Below are 18,931 nucleotides of genomic sequence, written 5' to 3'. Positions count from 1 at the left end.
CTCTTCTCTACTGAAAGGACCTGCGTGGTCTTAAGGGACCCTGTCAAAAATATGCCTTCAAGCCATCCTAACGTGAGGTCATCTAATTCTGCTGGCTCACTAGGACCATAATCCTTCTTGAGCCAATCAAATAAGAAACTTGACCCCTCTTCTCTACTGAAAGGACCTGCGTGGTCTTAAGGGACCCTGTCAAAAATCTGCCTTCAAGCCATTTTAACGTGAGGTCATCTAATTCTGCTGGCTCACTAGGACCATCGTCCTTCTTGAGCCAATCAAATAAGAAACTTGACCCCTCTTCTCTACAGAAAGGACCTGCGTGGTCTTAAGGGACCCTGTCAAAAATCTGCCTTCAAGCCATCCTAACGTGAGGTCATCTAATTCTGCTGGCTCACTAGGACCATAATCCTTCTTGAGCCAATCAAATAAGAAACTTGACCCTCTTCTCTACTGAAAGGACCTGCGTGGTCTTAAGGGACCCTGTCAAAAATCTGCCTTCAAGCCATTTTAACGTGAGGTCATCTAATTCTGCTGGCTCACTAGAACCATAGTCCTTCTTGAGCCAATCAAATAAGAAACTTGACCCCTCTTCTCTACTGAAAGGACCTGCGTGGTCTTAAGGGACCCTGTCAAAAATCTGCCTTCAAGCCATCCTAACGTGAGGTCATCTAATTCTGCTGGCTCACTAGGACCATAATCCTTCTTGAGCCAATCAAATAAGAAACTTGACCCCTCTTCTCTACTGAAAGGACCTGCGTGGTCTTAAGGGACCCTGTCAAAAATCTGCCTTCAAGCCATCCTAACGTGAGGTCATCTAATTCTGCTGGCTCTCTAGGACCATAATCCTTCTTGAGCCAATCAAATAAGAAACTTGACCCCTCTTCTCTACTGAAAGAACCTGTGTGGTCTTAAGGGACCCTGTCAGAAATCTGCCTTCAAGCCATCCTAATGTGAGGTCATCTAATTCTGCTGGCTCACTAGGACCATAATCCTTCTTGAGCCAATCAAATAAGAAACTTGACCCCTCTTCTCTACTGAAAGGACCTGCGTGGTCTTAAGGGACCCTGTCAAAAATCTGCCTTCAAGCCATCCTAACATGAGGTCATCTAATTCTGCTGGCTCACTAGGACCATAATCCTTCTTGAGCCAATCAAATAAGAAACTTGACCCCTCTTCTCTACTGAAAGGACCTGCGTGGTCTTAAGGGACCCTGTCAAAAATCTGCCTTCAAGCCATCCTAACGTGAGGTCATCTAATTCTGCTGGCTCACTAGGACCATAATCCTTCTTGAGCCAATCAAATAAGAAACTTGACCCCTCTTCTCTACTGAAAGGACCTGCGTGGTCTTAAGGGACCCTGTCAAAAATCTGCCTTCAAGCCATCCTAACGTGAGGTCATCTAATTCTGCTGGCTCACTAGGACCATAATCCTTCTTGAGCCAATCAAATAAGAAACTTGACCCCTCTTCTCTACTGAAAGGACCTGCGTGGTCTTAAGGGACCCTGTCAAAAATCTGCCTTCAAGCCATCCTAACGTGAGGTCATCTAATTCTGCTGGCTCACTAGGACCATAATTCTTCTTGAGCCAATCAAATAAGAAACCTGACCCCTCTTCTCTACTGAAAGGACCTGCGTGGTCTTAAGGGACCCTGTCAAAAATCTGCCTTCAAGCCATTCTAACGTGAGGTCATCTAATTCTGCTGGCTCACTAGGACCATAATCCTTCTTGAGCCAATCAAATAAGAAACTTGACCCCTCTTCTCTACTGAAAGGACCTGCGTGGTCTTAAGGGACCCTGTCAAAAATCTGCCTTCAAGCCATTTTAACGTGAGGTCATCTAATTCTGCTGGCTCACTAGGACCATAGTCCTTCTTGAGCCAATCAAATAAGAAACTTGACCCCTCTTCTCTACTGAAAGGACCTGCGTGGTCTTAAGGGACCCTGTCAAAAATCTGCCTTCAAGCCATCCTAACGTGAGGTCATCTAATTCTGCTGGCTCACTAGGACCATAATCTTTCTTGAGCCAATCAAATAAGAAAGTATGTTTCCTCCCTGGTCCTAAACACTTAAAATGCATTTACACTTAACCTCTCTGTAACCTTTGTGTAAACTTAGACTAACTTTCTAGATCTCTCCTACCCAGCTTTACTGATTGTTTAGGCACTGAGTCAGATAGCCAGCAGCCAGACCCCTACCTGTCCTTGTACCTGCGGTGTATTCCCCCCCTCCCTGACTTATCTGTCGGAGCCACCTCTAGCTACTATTTGCTTCTAACTTATCCCGCATTCTGCTCCTTGACCACTAGAGGGTGCTGTTTGCCTACCTATTTGCTATTTCCTTTCCTCTGGTTTCTCCTAATTTAATGATACTACTCCCCTACCTGATTTCCCCTTTTTCTCGTCGTACCTCTTGCCCATCCACTAATCTCTTCTCTCACTCTCTTTAAGATCTCCTCTCTATCCTTTTAGCCTTTCTTTTTCTTTCCCTTACCACTCTATCATCTTATCCTTCATCCTATCCCCCATTTTTTTCTGTCATTGAACTATAGAAGTCACTCAATACTTACCTGGACTACTGCATATGTCTCTGGCTTTCCTCCTCCTCTCTGATTGACTCCAGGAAATCTGTTACTTACCTGCTCTATCCCACTCCGTTCGCCCTTCAGGCTCACTCCGCTCCCCATACCCTACCCCCAATTCCCACCCACCCCCAGAGGTCCTAACTATATACCTCCTTTACCACTCCCCTTCCTGTTTCTTTTCCCTATCTAAACTCCCTACCACACTTCTACCACACCCCCTCATCTGCAACTTCCTTTCTTAACTATTCGTAGGATTTCTTCCAACACCTGTTCCTTCCTCACACTACCTTAAACCACTACATGGTATAGAAACCTTTTCTTCCTCCTCCTTTTTACTCTTTATTTATTAACCATTATCTCACCCATTCCACCACACTTCTTTACTTCCACTCCCACATCTCTTTCATACCTACACACTAAACTCTCCTCTCCCTCCTCCTTCCTTTTACTTCCATACCACTCTCCACCCCCTTCCCACATACCTCCACATTCCATCTCTCTTTCCACTGATTCTTACATTTTTCTTTTAACCTAATGGATCCAACACAGAAATTAATTTCTACTCATACTCTACTGTTAACTGCAACTCTTGTAGCTCTCACTATACCTTGCACACTAACCTCCCTTGAACACTATCCCAACCAACAAACTCTCCCTAATTCCCTAAGACATACTCAACAACATAGTAATATAACCTGTACCTTTACATACCTACTTCCTAAGTATCATAGGCCTACCCACTTAACCTACCTCCACGTCAAACGGTCCATTTTCACTAACTACAAAATTCTAAAATGTATCCAATTTCCTCAAAAACACCCTCTATTAGCCGGCAATATTCATCCTAATCCCGGTCCCAATACTCATATACACAATCACCCAAATAACTCCACACCTAATCACACCATTACAAGTAGACCATCTAACTCCCTCCTGATAGCACACCTTAACATCCGTAGCATTAACAACAAAACTACCTACCTTCATGCACTCTTACAAGTTTATTCCTTTGACATTCTCTGCATAACAGAGACATGGCTAAAACCCACTACCCTTGACCAGGTAATTATTCCTCCAGGATTCAATATCCTAAGACACGACCGTAAAACCAAAAAAGGTGGCAGAGTAGCCATTTTGTACAAAACAGGACTCCAAGTTAGCACCTTTGACATGCACCTTCCACCAACTAACAATGCAGAAATCCTAACTGCCAAGCTAGAAGTTAACAACTCCAAATCCATCTGTGTTATTTGTATATATCTTCCTCCAGGAAATAATATAAATACACTTGAAAACATACTCTATCACCTCTCCTCACACCTGCCTCAAGAAACCATTATTCTAGGAGACTTTAATATAGACTGGATAACTTGCTCTTTACACAATCCTACCAATCACATAAATCTACATGGTTTCTCTCAAATAATTACCACTCCTACCAGAATCCATAAACCAAGTAATAAAGCTACCACCTTAGACTGGATCCTTCTCAATAGCCATCTTACTACCTATAAACCAGGAATCCTTCCTGATGATATTAGTGACCACATGATAACCTATGTTATTAGGCAAAAAACACATTGTCCTAATTTCCATAATATTATAACCTGCCGCTCCAAAAAATTCTTCAATCCTCAATCCTTCCAAAATGAACTCAAAGCATGTGATTGGTCTCCTATGCTAAACCTCCAACTAGATGAAGTAACCTTTTTCAATACAAAATTCATACAAATCTTAAAGTCCCATGCCCCAATTAGATCCTCCCGCCTAAAGACCAAAATTGCCCCCTGGCTAACAAAGGAAACTAGACAAAAGATCCACCTCCGAAATAAAATTTGGAACAAATGGAGAACTTCTAAAAGTCCATCAGATCACCTTTATTTCAAACAATTAAGAAATGCCACCAAGAAAGACATTCTCAGAGATAAAAAAGACTATTACTCTAAATTCCTTCAATCCCAAAAAGCACAACCTCAAAAATTCTGGTCAGGCATTAACAAACTACTTCAACCAGGACACTCTAAAACTCCTTCACCTTCTGGATTCCAAAATAACTCCAACCAGATTCCAGATGCTTTCAATAACTATTTTACTGAAGCCATTCTAAACCTTGCAAATTATATACCACCAAGCACCACATTGCCTCTTAACACTCCTAATCCTACAACTCCTACTTTTCATTTACAACCTGTTCCTACATCCCTCATTTCTAAATTCCTTCAAAAACTCAAACCCTGCACCCCGTCTGCTGATTGCCTTCCAGCAGAATACCTACAAATAGCAGCTAAAGCCATTGCCTACCCCATCTCCATCCTTATAAATAGAACTATCTCTGAAAGCAAAATCCCATCCATATGGAAAGTTTCCCACATTATCCCCCTACACAAAGGCGGCTCATCTACTGAGCTATCTAATTTTAGGCCTATAGCCTTACTCTCACCCATTGCTAAAATAATGGAGAAATGCATACATAGACAGCTACTTGACCACCTTATGCACAATAATCTGCTTGCCAATTGCCAACATGGCTTTAGACCATTCCACAGCACTACTACTGCTCTACTATCCTTCACCAACTCTATTAATGAAAATCGCAACAACACTTTCTCTTCGGCCCTATTTTTAGACCTCTCTAAGGCCTTCGATATGGTGAATCACAACTTACTCATGGAAATCCTAAAAGCCCAATCACTTGACTCACAATCACTTCTTTGGTTTAAATCCTATGTTGAAAACAGACAGCAGGCTGTCCTTTGGAATAATACCCTTTCTTCTTCCCTCCCAGTGACAATCGGTGTACCTCAAGGCTCTATTTTAGGTCCTCTTCTCTTCTCATTATTTATTAACAATCTACATACCAATATTCCACAAGCCACTTGCATCCAATACGCAGATGACTCAACATTAATTAGTTCTGCCAAATCCATTCACTCTCTCCAACTCCAAACCCAATCAGTATTAAACACTGTTGAAAAATGGTTCATGCAACACTGCCTCCTTCTGAACCCCAAAAAAACAAAGCTACTACTCTTTGCTCCTACTCCTAAGTTGTCTATCCCTAACTTCACAGTAACCTCTAGCAATGGCACTAATATAGTCCCTGATACCTCTACCTGCTTACTGGGAGTTACAATTGACAACTCCCTTAGCTTCGATGAACACATTAATTCCACAATAAAAACTGTCAACAAAAAATTAGGCACTCTCTATAGAATCAAGCCCTTCCTTACCCCTCCAGCCAGAATTACTCTTGCACAGACCCACCTTTCCTCTACCCTCTTCTATGCTTCTGCTATTTATACTAATCTATCTAGAAATAACATGAATAAATTTTCCACCTGTTATAACAACATAGCTAGATTTGCTACCTGTTTCGCCTATAGAACTCACCACTGTCATAACCTCAAACAATTGGGATGGCTTGAACTGCATAATAAGCTACTCTATCAGCAACTTGTGATAACCCAAAAAATCCTCTATCACCCTAATAATACACCAATCCTCACTAATCTAATCACCCCCTACAAAAATCTCCCTACATTTCGCTCAGCTAGCAAACCTCTAGTTTCTAATGTCAAATCAAACAACAAAGCAGGGGACTCGCTCTTTTCCAACACAGTAGGTAAAAGCTGGAATCAACTTCCAATTGAACTGTCTTCACTTGCCTCCACACATCTATTCAAAAAGCATCTTAAACAATATCTAAAGAATCATTGGCTTTGTCCCTGCTCCAACCCTGACTGATTATACCCAATATACAAAAATTTCATAACTAATCTTGGTTCCTATTGCTCTTGCAAATATAGTGTATACTTCCCTGATAATAGTGAACTTCTAGTCTCATCTGATAAAAAAAAAAAAAAAAAAAAAAAAAAGGTCTTACTTCTTTTTTATCAGTATCCCTTACGAAAATTGTTACTGTTTTTATTTCATGTCATTTTTTATTGTATGTAACAATTTTTTTGTAACCTTGTCTATTGTTATATTGCATACTTGTCTTTGTAACTTGTAGGAGCTTTTCTCCCTGGGCCTCTACTGAAAATGGACATATATCCAGTTAGACTAGCCCGGTCAACAAATGTAAAATAAAATAAAATAAATGTACTCACCATAACGTTTGATGTATGTGGTCCATCTCGCCTCACATTCTTATGCTCCCCCACCACCTGACCCCCTTCCTGGAGGATTTGGAGGCAATATTGGTTTCAATACCCTTTGGTATTGGTTGTTTTTTTCTTTGCTACCCTGGATAGTGTTCTACCTTACTGAACTGTGGTTGTGCATGAGGTGTGATTATGGATTGCTGCAAACTAGATCTGGGGTTAGGGAGCAGTGCAACATGGGATATCAGGTTAGCCTAGCCAATTAGAGACTTCGTGCTAGAATAAATAAGTTGGCCGAGTCGGAGCCAATGTTCGGCTCCGAACCCGTGAGTAAGAATGTGAGGCGAGATGGACCACATACATCAAACATTATGGTGAGTACATAACTTCTAGTTTCATAGCAAAGCTCTCGAGATAAAACTCTTCAGTGCTTTATTTTAGAAAAAAATGCTAGCTGGTGCCTTGTACAACATAATGTGAATATTCTGAATTTATATTGCAAACAATGCTAGCTGACAGCAACCTGTACTTATAATAACTGTTTATTACTTCTCTCAGGTTCTAAAGAAGAGAGGGAAGTATATGCAAAAGCTGGTATGAAAAGAAGGCTCCTGTGCTCGGAGAGCAAAGATGTTTGCCTTACATTTAAGCATGCTACAGTAGTCTATGGCACTGATTTTGATGTTTATGTTGAAATCTGCAACAACAGCTTTGTGGATAAAAATGTCAATCTGACAATAGTGGCAAAAACCGTAACATATAATGGCATCATTCTGCAAGAGTGCCATAGGAAAACAACATCCTTCCCACTAAAAGCATTAAAAGGTAAAGTAAAGATTTTTTTGATGTTTATTTTTCTCTTTGTAAAAACTTACATTAAAAATTTTTGTTTTTCTCAGGAGAAAATCTGTGATTACAATGAATATACTTTGGAATTAAGAATAATGTTTAGGTAAATTATTTAATTGATGTTCTTAATACCAGGTTTTCTGTGTTGAAGCCATCTCCACCGATATCATACCCCATGTTTCCAAACACAAAGAAACAGGACCACCAGTCAACCTAGGTAGCTAAGATTGTGGATTTTGCATACAAGCAAGCCTTACTTCATCCCTATACATAACATTTTCTAAGGAGATAAAAGTCAGTACTATTTCAGATGAGCCTTCCTGACTTTTGCTCAAATTTTTTATGTCATAGAATTACTGACCATCATAAAGGAAGTATAAACCATTTCTACCCTATACTGCTGCTAAATGGGATTTTTGTGTCAGAACTGTATTAATATTATTATTATTACTACTACTACTACTACATATTTTTCTGACTCTCACAGTATGCTAATTATCTGGCTGACTGCTGCCGATTACAGCATTGCTTTTAATGGTGTGTGCCCTAACTGCATCGTGGCTGCAATACAGGCAGCAGTTGGGGGATTTTTTTAATGCTGTGTACTGTAACTCCTGGCACTCTGCAGTAAGCACTCTATGTGTGGAAGTGTTAGTGGTGCAGTGTGAGTTGCTCTCTTGTTTGTGGATGATGTAGCCTCTCAGGCGGTCATGCCCCCTTTTTAAGTAGAGTAAACAGTTCCACTTTGGTGTCCAGTCTCCACCAAGAATATATTAATAGTATACATGTTTCTAGCATTAGCCGACAATGTTTGTAGACTTAGCTGACAATCTCCCCCTGTGGAGCACACCTCTCCATTTCCACTCCCTTCTGCTCCTTCAGCACTTGGGATACCAGTCCAAGACCAGCTGCAGCAAAGTCAGGGCTTCAGGTACATATTTTCTGTCATAACTCCTAAATGAAACCCACTCTGCAGCCTGGCCGTAGTACAACTCTGCAAAGACACAGATAATTTAAATCCATTTTCATTGAGAAAACTACTGTGATTGCCAGCACTCTGATGACTTGTACCACACATCAGTATACCTATTGCATATAGAGTGTCCATATCCATACAATGCATGATTCACACACCACCACAACAGACAACGTACCTTCAAACTCATGTGTGTGTGTGTATGTGTGTGTGTGTGTGTATATATATATATATATATATATATATATATATATATATATATATATATATATGTGTGTGTGTGTATATATATATATATATATATATATGTATGTATATATATATATATATATATATACAGTTGATAGCACACATATGTTATTATGCTAATTGTGAGGTTGCCATCGGACAGAAGATGTGAGAAAGAAACAAAGTATAAAATGCAGTCCAAATTTTTACTTTCAGCTCTTTAAACACCCCATATGTCACTGTCTTAAATCATCTGATGCATTTGGACTCGCCCATGTTTTCCCACTAGAGTCCATGAATGTTAACCGAGGAAGCAGGAGTGTCGTATATTATTAGAAGCATAACAGATTTGCTGTTATTATGTTAACCGATCTTTCAGGGTATCCTTCTTGGTGCATCTGTAATTGGGATATCCTTCCTTTTCTTCTGAATTCTGCTTTTTTTTTCTATGCATCTCTGAAGTTTGAGGGCACATATGCCCTCTGCTGTATATGCGCTAATGTTATACACTACAATCAGAGAGTAAGATCATGCCTAGACCTTGAGCTTGCCAGTTTATCTTCAGCAACTGATCAGGAACATTCATGTAAATTATGATAAACCAATGAGGAAAAGTAGTATATGCAATAATGCATAAAATATATACTGGCTGGCTTACAGGGAGTTCTAACCGCAGCTGCTGGGGAATGTAATGACTTTTCAAGACTTTTTTTTCTGAGAGTCCTGATTCTGCAAAACAATTTCATTGCTAAGAGCTTTCAGCAGATCTGGAGTTTTTCCTTTTCTCCATTGCTATTTAAGGGTGGAGTTGGTATATGTAAGCTGGGGATGTGTGGGGATATTCTGTATGGGTTGTTGGGGAGGGCTTGTCCCAGTTGCAAAAAGCTTTCTTTCAGGTTCACTGAAAGTGGCTTTCATTGAATTTGTTTCATGGTATTGAGACTCTCAGAGTTATCATTTTTGTGCACTTATCACCAGTTTAGCTGCTGGAATGCAGAAGCTGTAAAGATACAGCAGTATGGTGCAATAGGAATTAGGACCCACTGAAGGGGATTCTTCTCATAGGTTAACCAATACAGCTGATATAAGCTTGCTGTATCTAAAATTCAAGGTGATTACTAGTACATCTGTAATTTGGAAAGAATCTAAAGCAGTTAGACAGAATCTGGAAGATGGCAAAAGGGTCAAGGCTCATTCATGAAGCAGTGAGGTACCAAAGGAGGTCTAATGGTTCAGACAACAGTGCTTGTTAGAAGTGTGAATTGCTGACCAACTCCTAACATGCAAATGTTCAGAATGGACACATTCTCAAAGCAACCACAGAAAGCAGCCGCAGTCATGGCAGAGAGGCCTTTTTGACAACAACATTTTCCAAGGCCAGTTCACCACCTGATGACAAATAATGTTGGAAGTCTACTTGGAAAGGGTTACTTAGCTACTGCCAGCCCCTCCTTCCTGTAGGAAAGAAGAGGAACAGCTGCTTAAATTTCTGCAACTTGTGAACTTTTTTCATGTAAAAACTGAATTGATGGTACATGTCCAATGTTTGAAGGGCACACTGACTCCCTCACTCCCCTGTGGTGTCTGCTGCCATAAAGAATACAGACTAATGAACAGATTGCTTTGAGGAGAACTTTGACACCCCTTTTAGAAAATGATATTGTTACCTCCAGCTAATATCCTGACGCTCAGAAATCCTGCGTGCTGACATGATGGTTACCAAACAAAAAAGTATCCTCCGAGAGACAAAATACAAAGCCACAGGCTTGAATGTCAGATGACCAAGTCTGCCAGTCAAAAAAAAATTAAGTCTGAAGAAGGTAATCTGTTCTTCAGAGGGCAGATTTATACAACCCCTTTAAGAAACTACTTGACCATCTAGTGCTAGGTTATAGTCCTGTCTTCCATATGGTCATTTTTGGCAGAATAAAATAGCTTACATGTGCACCTCAACCATGGAATAATGCAGGAACAAACCATACATTTGACTAAGATTGGTCAGAATCAAATGTATGCTCTTCAACAGTAGAAGTATAGAATACCTGTCTACCTTTATGGGACATCTCTTCTGCTTGACAGAATGCATTTGTCAAATGAAAGACTTCCTAGAGGCTTCGGTCAATTGCAACACTATGACCATGAGTGCCAATAGAATCAAGAACTCTAAACTAGGAGCCATGCACTGAGGTGGATCAGGTTGTTACCTACTGCAGAGTTTTGTAGATAAAAATTACACGCTCATCAAGGGATGGCAAAGATGAGCCTTGGTCTTTCTTTTGTGATTTTTATGAAGACTTAAGTGGGAAGGCATACAAGAGTTTTCTAGGCTACATAATGAAAAGTATATTCACTGTCAATTCTTCCTTACCCTGTTGCACCAGTTAGAAAAGGGAAGGACTTCATTCTCTTGAGTGACCAGTCTTACCTCCTAGATGAACTTATCTTGGAAAAACCCTATCCAAACTAAAGTACCACATCCTCACACATGCAGGGATAGCATGCATGGTTCAGAGTGCCTATCACCGTGTTCACTTCTCCCAGGATGTGAAGGACTGAGAAAATGATGTCCCTCCCTGGGACCATTTGCCTGACTGACATCTCCTCTCTGCAAACAAGGTACAGGTGTAAGAGCCCTTTTGTTTGGTTATCACATATTATACTAGTTTTCGGACCAAATCAGGAGAAGTTTAGAATTCAGATTCTTTTTCAGAGCCTTTAAAAAAGGGGTGTCTGTAGCTCCAAATGGTTTGTATGGAATTCTGCAATTCTGATTTCCATGGAGCTTCCTGTCCATGTGGTTCATCTTTTACTGAAACCATAGAGAAGCCAAGGTAAGGTCCCCTTCCCATCAATTCAGAGTATATGTAAAAAAGTGGTGATGTAATTTGCTAGAAGGGGAGGCCCTCCTTGAGGTTGGTGGGACTCACTGATCATACTACGGCCTGGAAGGGAAAAAGGTGGATGGGACTGACATAATGGTTAAGGTCTTTGCATCATTAGGCACAAGGTACAGGATTTAATTCTGATCTTGGATTTTGGCTGTACTTAGTGTCTCTTTAGGGCAGTCAGCCGAGTGTTCACCTATGAACCTATGACGGAAGTTGCAGTTGCACGATCATGTAATGTGGCTCTTTGGCTATTAGCATTTACTGTCCACAGCAATTCCCACATCATCTGGCACGCAAGGCACCATAAAGATTGTGGCCAACATAAGCCCAGAAGGCTTAAGAAGCTCTGCAGATTCCTCACCTAGTTTGTCAAAGGCAAGTCTTCTGGTCCTGTCTCTGGGCAGGAACAACTAACACTGGAGAGAGTCAAACTCCTCTCCAGTGGAGGTGGTGTCCTAAGATAAGACAGAACTTCTCCCAGTTTATGGAGACTCATTTCTGAGACAAACTATGGAATATTCATTAGAGAAATGCTAACAAAATTGGGCCCAGTCTGATCCTGTCATCCAGGTAGGAGTGTATGTGGAGATGTTCAAAATATTGATCATTGCTGCAGTAACCTTAGCTGTATGGGTTGTATCCTGCACAGGATATAACAGCCGGCCATCTTCCAAAGCTTCAAGGGCACCTTCCACACACCCAAAACATTATTCATCTCAAGCTGAGGTGAATAAAATAGTGGTTTGGATGTCAAGTTCTTCAGAGCTTTTCTTTCTAGGATCAGCTGTCAGCTAAGTCTTTCTTCTGGAGGGTGAAAACATTCCAATTTTTATTTTTATGAGAGAAAATTAACTTTTTCTGTAAAATTATAAATTTTAAAGTAGGAAAAAGTGTTTTACTGTCTTGTGACATTTATTAACTTATAAAAAGGAGTGTTACATTTTTACTTTTGTGGAAAAAAGTTGCTAAAACAAATTTAAAACTACTTTTTCCATGATAAATATTGTATTTTAAATTTGGAGGCTGTGGTAAAGGATTAAAATGCTTTTCACTATGTATTTTGCTGAAAAAGTGACTTGCCTGATTTACCATCTGCGACTGTCAGGCTCCCCTAAGAATTAGACATCTTTTTCAGCTTTACCATAGAGCATACCTATTCCTCTGTTCTCCTTCTACTAGCCACAGAGAAGAAACATTAATAAACAGCCGTTGCTGCCTCAGCAGGCTGCTGATGTGCATCAGTCATGGATGGGTGACTCTGCTATGGGCATTTCTGGTTCCTCAGACCATTGGTCTTTTTCCTTGGCTCCCTCTGGTGTAGATCCTGCAGCCACTAGGAACTAGGGTCTAGAACTGTCCTCTGCAGCTGTTGCAGTGCCCATGGTGGGCAAGAGAGACCCACTCTTGTCAGTTCTGGGAGAAGGAGTATGGAACTCATGTCTCCCTAAACGGACTAGATTGCCTGTTCTTGGGGAAGTTTTGCCTAACAAAAGTGAGTCAGCTTCTTCAGAAATTCTTGTCAAAAAGAAGCAAAAGCTCAGATGTATGTGTTCTGCTGTCTCAGTTACTTTGAGCAGGAGTGATTTATTTGGCTTGGCTCAGTGTTTAGTCCAGTTTGTTAACCCTTTCCAGTTCAGCTGTTTCTGGCAAGAGAAAAGGGAATTCTTTATTTTCTGAGAAGGCACAACATTTTGAACCACAAAATTTATTGTGAAGGGACAAATTTTATCTTTCTTTCCTCCTCAGGTTTCTAATTTAGACTGAGGAAAATGTGGCTGCTGCTAATCCCTTCAAAGAGTCTGTTTTTGAATTAGTTCTAGAATTAATTGATTGTTTATTGAGAGGATACTGATATTCCACTGCTCAAAAAACATATTTTGATTTATTGCTACTGGATTTTTCCAGAACCTATACCAATTCCGCCTGTTCATTCCACATTGGAAGATGTATTTACAAAAGCCTGTAACTTGCCTGACAGCCAGTCTGCTGCCCCCATGAAAGCAGAAAGATTGTAGAAAGTTCCTCAGTCTTATATTTTTTTATATACTAATTGCAGATCAGACCCATCAGTTATTTCTCTGTTGAACCCAGTTTCTGCTAAATATCTGATTAATACCAGTCCATCTCAGGCTTTCAAGGATGGGAAAACTTTTGATAGATTTGGGGCAAAAGTGTAGTCTTCTGCAACACTTATTTTTAGAATTCTTAGCTATCCAGCTCACCTAGGGGTGAGAGGATGGCGTAATGGTTAAGGTGTTTACTTTACAAACAGAAGGTGCAGAGTTTGATTCTCACATGGGGTAAGTGGCTAGGCTTAAAAATGGCCTGCAAAGGCAGTTAGCCTAGTACCAGCCTGTGAACCTATGTTAAACTTTATGCTTGCTTCTTTTGAGAACATGAGGAATATTATGACATGTTTCCTCTTCTGAGGAGAAAATATCTTTATGTAACCTGATTGCGTCTGTCTCCACTGGCTATTCTCTGTTTGAAATGTGCTTAAGATTCTGTTGATGTAACGTCTAGGGCTGATACCATTGCAACTGTAATGAGGAGGTTTATTTGGTTGTGTACCCAATACCGTCCTGAAAATGTTAAAGTTGAAATTTTGAATTCTCCTTTACACAGAAAGTTAGTTTTTGGACCATCTGCTGCAGAGGTCCTTAAAAGGTAAGCTGAAAGAGATGAACTGATCCTAGGAATTTCTCAGATATTTCAACCTCCCTTTTCAGAGCTTGTCAAGGGGTTTAATGCTACCTCTACAACGTTTTTCAAAAGTGAAATAAGCAATCGTGGGAAGCTGCTGGTAAGCAAACATTCAACAAGCAATTGCAGGAAGGATCCAAAAAGAATGGAGGAGGCCCAGAACAAAAAAGGTCTAATAAGTCTGAATAACTCATTATAAGACTTATCTCCCCTCTCCACTCTGTCACACCTTTAATCCTTCCAGAAAGTTTGAACCTCTGTTTCTCTCTTTGAGAGCAAATAGTTTCGGGCAGATGAGTTTTGAAACTAATTCATCGAGGTTACAGATGGCAGTGGGAATCTCTCCCTCCATTTCAAGAGATTCCACTTCAACCACGAGACCAAACTCCCCTTTTTCCTCCTGTTATTCAGCACCTGCTGGCTGGAGGGGAGGGTGTGATAGAAGCAGTCCCTCCTCCTCAGCTAGTGGAAGGGTTTATTCAAGAATATTTCTGGTGCTAAAGAAGATTCTTGATGACCGGTCCTGGATCTTTCTTCCTAAACCAGTGTGTGATAGTACTCGCATTCAAAATGTTATCCCTTTACAACTTGACTCTCGTTCTTCATTTGAGTTTTCTGTTGAAATGAAAGCCAAATGGAATCAAATTATGACAAACTTATTTAATAAAATAAATAATTTTAGAAAGTACCAGCTTTAAACTTTCTCTTAAACGTGTCATCAGTTTTAAAATATGCTTATTATCATATTCCTACAGATCCAGATTTCAGACATTCTTAGGAGTTTCTGTGTCTGGATTACACCACATAATCATTTCTCTGCATTACCTTTTGGTCTATCCACTGCTCCAAGGGTATTTACAAAGTGTCTAGCATCAGTAAGTATTCACATTTTCCTTGTTTTGATTTATTTATCTTTGCATAGTCTCTTTCAAAGTGTCACAAATCTCTCACTTAGGTGAAAGATCTCCTACACAGTGGGGTTCCAGGAGAGCATACAAAAGTTTTGTGCAATTGCTTCCCACAGGATTGTTTTCTTGGCATAGCTCCTAGATACCTCAATTCATAGAACTTTTTTCCCACAAGAAAAAAGTATACTTGTATCTAGATCTTTTCTTGAGTTTGTCCTTTCAGATTTCTGTTTCAGCCTAGGAAATTCTCAGGATTCTAGGTCTCATGGCATCTGATTCCCATGATTCCTACTGTAAGACTCCACATGAGAAAAATTCAGTGGTACCAGAAATCTGTATGGTCCCAACATCAACATCCCCTGACATTCCAAATTTCAGTTTTGAGATTGTGGGAAAAAAAATAATTCTTTGGTGCAGAAACATTTTATCAGAACCCAGGTCTCTCATTTTTCCTTCTAACTCCAGTACTGTTTGGAACAATAGGTACCTTCGACTTTGCTTGGCAGTAGTGTCTAATGGGGTAAAACTGCAGGCTCTTTGGAACAGAAAAGACAGGCCAAAACACATAAATGTAAAAGAGATATTGGTACTCATAAATGCTGTCAACACTCTAAATCCTCTACTGTCCTCAGGACCATTACAAGTGTTTACAGAAAACATCACAGTGATGTGATACTTAAATAAACAAGGAATAATCAGATCTTACCCTGTTTACAGACTAGCCATGGTAGTCTGGCATATAGCTTTTTAACGTAATCTCACTCTACAGTCATCTTTAAGGTTGGGCCTACTTGCACAGGACAGGTGGGGGGTATACATCCCAGTCCCAAACAACTTCAACTAACTGCCTGGATGATGGAATCTTAATACCATTTAGGTGTTTAGGTGTTTATTTTCTGAAGATATGCAGCTAGTATTAAAGAATGCAAGAAAGCCTGCTACTAGAAAATTCATATATTGGTAAATACAAAAGATTTTCCTGTTCGAGCAAAGAAGAGAACTGTCACTCTTTTTAGGGATAGTGTCTATATTGTTTGTAAATTACTATCCTGTGGCCTGTTTTACTCCTCAATCAGTGTTCATTTGTTGGCCATTTCAGCATGTGTGCTTATGGATCCCCCTTCTTTCAGTTTAATAGTTTGAACTGGATATTGCATACCAAGCCTCCTAGAAAATGGATGGCTCTTCCTTGGGATCTTAATTTTGTCTTGGAAGAGCTAACTTTTTACTCCAGTTGAACTGACTCATGCTGGGTCAGCCTTATCTAATTTTCGACAAAGATAGGGTTTTCCTGAGAACTAATCCTTTATTAATGCCTAAAGTGGTATCAGAGTTTATTTGAGGAAGCCTAGCTATCTCCCTGCCTTCTTTCCAGAACCTAGAAATGAGGGAGAAAGGATACTCCATATCATGGATGTCCACAGACAGCTGATGTAATATCTTGACAGAACTAAATCTTTTAGGATCTCTGATCAGTTGGACATTTCTTGGGAAGGTAAGAAAAAAAAGACAATCTGAGTTAAAGTAGACTATTTGTAAATGGTTGTTTCATGCACCTACCAAAGCAAGGCATTTCCAGGCAGTGTCAAGATTCATTCTACCACTGGCTTGGCTTCATCAATGGGATTTTGGAAAGGGTTAAATTCTAGAATTATTCTAGATGCAGCAACTTGGTCCTCTGCATAACTTTACAAAGCAATATAAATTAGATTCCTTTCCGAAGTCTAGGACAGGATTTGCTAGGACCATTCCCTGGGTGCTCCTGGATCTTCACACTTTCTCCTCCTAGTCAGTGTAAGGCATGGTAGTCTACGCATATAGCTAAGGCTACTTCAGAAGTGATCAATATGAAGGCTATAATACAATTGTGTAAGTAATCTTACCATAATGTTAGATGTTTGAATGATCACTGCTGCAGCAGCTGCTCCCTCCCTCCACCCATCTTATTTTTGTATGTTTTTATTGCCAGGGTGAGGACTTCTAACTTTAGTTTCCCATCATTAAACTTTCAGGGCTCTAGCCTCCCTCTCTTAGTTGGCATGAAAGCTCTGAAGGGCTTGGCACCCAAACCACTCTTTTTCAGCTTCATTAAGCTGAATAATGACCTTGAAGCTTTGGAAGCTGGCTGGCTGTTGTATCCTCTGCAGGGTATACCCATATAGCGAAAGCTACCGCAGCAGTAATCATTCAGACATCTACTGTTATGGTGCATTTACTTTTACAACTTTTCTTTCCTTCAATCTAGTAAACACGTGGTACTAAAGAGAAGCCAAATGGCAGCATTTTATAGTGGAAGTGGGGTACCCACCAAGAAGAAATAAGGCTCATGACTCCTTGACAATAGGACTCCGTCTTACAACCCAGATGAGAGTTATGGGGTTGTTCTGGTCGAAGATGAGACATAAGCCTTCTACTGCCTTTGGATTTAAAAAGAGATAGGGCTGGACAAACTGGCCTAATTCTAGAAGACAGCTGCCAAAATTCCTCTATGGAGTAGTGTCTGGACTTTTTCCACATATCTGCCTTCAACCATCAATTTCCAACTCAGAAGGTAGTAGGCTGTCTTCTCCTGCCACAAGGGTATAGACCGCGATAACTGGTTTGGAGCCCAAGTGCTTAAATCAGAGGAAAGACACTTAGAATAACAAGCACAGTACCTTTACCAGCAATTCCCAGCTCAAAAGGCTGGAGGCTACCCTCTACACCCACAAGAGTGTAGACCACAAACCTTAATGTCAAATAACTTGCCTGGAGCCCAAGTACTTAAATCAAAATTAAGAGGCCTAGACTAACAGTTACAATTTAATCTAGCTACTAACAAGCAGTAATAACCACCTTAACCTATACAGCTTCACCCAACTTATACATACACCCACCCAAATTGACAAAACCTCAAAAAAGAAATCCACATTAGATTGAATCCTCAGTAACCACCCTAATACTGCCCATCAATGCGGTACTCTGACCAGTTATCTAAGTGACCACAATCCCACTTATATACTTGGACACAAACTTAAAACCAATAACTCTCCCTCTCTACTTCATACCCGCACCCAAAAAAACTTCCCCACTAACCAATTCCTGGATGCCTTAAAGTACTGCAACTCATCCCCCATCAAAACCCTTCCACTAGACCAGGAAGTTGAACACTTTAACACCACATGTCTTAACATCCTAAACCATTTAGCCCCACCTCAAGCAATCTGGATCCATAGTAATCCAGGCCCCTGGCTACAGAAATCTACTAGATCTTTACTCAAAGAAAGGGATAAAGCCTAGAATACCTGACGCCAACTAAGAACACCCGCAACTAGGTAAATTCTCCTTGAACTTCACAATAAGGCAAAAAAAGAAAACAAATTAAGAATGACAAACAAAATCACCACATCTCCCTACAAAGGAAACATAGCTCCAACCCACAAAAATTATGGGCAGCAGTGAACAACATCCTCCAGCCTGGTAGAACATCTACACCCCCGCCCAATAAAGATGGATCAATCTTAGACATAGCTTCCATTTCAACAACTATTTTACCTCCTCTATACAATACAACTCCCACTGACCTTCCACAATCCTCCAGGGGCCTAGCCAACAACACCCCCTTTCACTCAAATCAGTCCCAACATCAACCATCTAAAAACTCTTATCCAAACTTAAACCCACCACTCTCACTGCTGACAGTCTGCCAGCTGAATACAT

At 40.3% G+C, this 18,931-nt stretch overlaps 1 protein-coding gene across 1 annotated transcript in view; it reads left to right on the top strand.

Moving 5' to 3' along the window:
• The window catches only part of LOC122808581 (protein-glutamine gamma-glutamyltransferase 2-like), a 565,300-nt gene that overhangs the window by 416,768 nt on the left and 129,601 nt on the right, over positions 1-18,931 (top strand). Inside the window, exon 12 of the mRNA XM_044079538.1 lies at positions 7,239-7,505. Within this exon, the coding sequence (XP_043935473.1) occupies positions 7,239-7,505 (267 nt within the window). The remainder of the gene's footprint in view (positions 1-7,238; positions 7,506-18,931) is intronic.

The sequence above is a fragment of the Protopterus annectens genome, chromosome 8.part0 (genome assembly GCF_019279795.1).
Source record: "Protopterus annectens isolate FY-2018-M chromosome 8.part0, PAN1.0, whole genome shotgun sequence".
Taxonomy (NCBI): domain Eukaryota; kingdom Metazoa; phylum Chordata; order Ceratodontiformes; family Protopteridae; genus Protopterus; species Protopterus annectens.
Note: the sequence above shows the minus strand (reverse complement) of the source record. Positions and strands in the feature narration are given on the sequence as shown.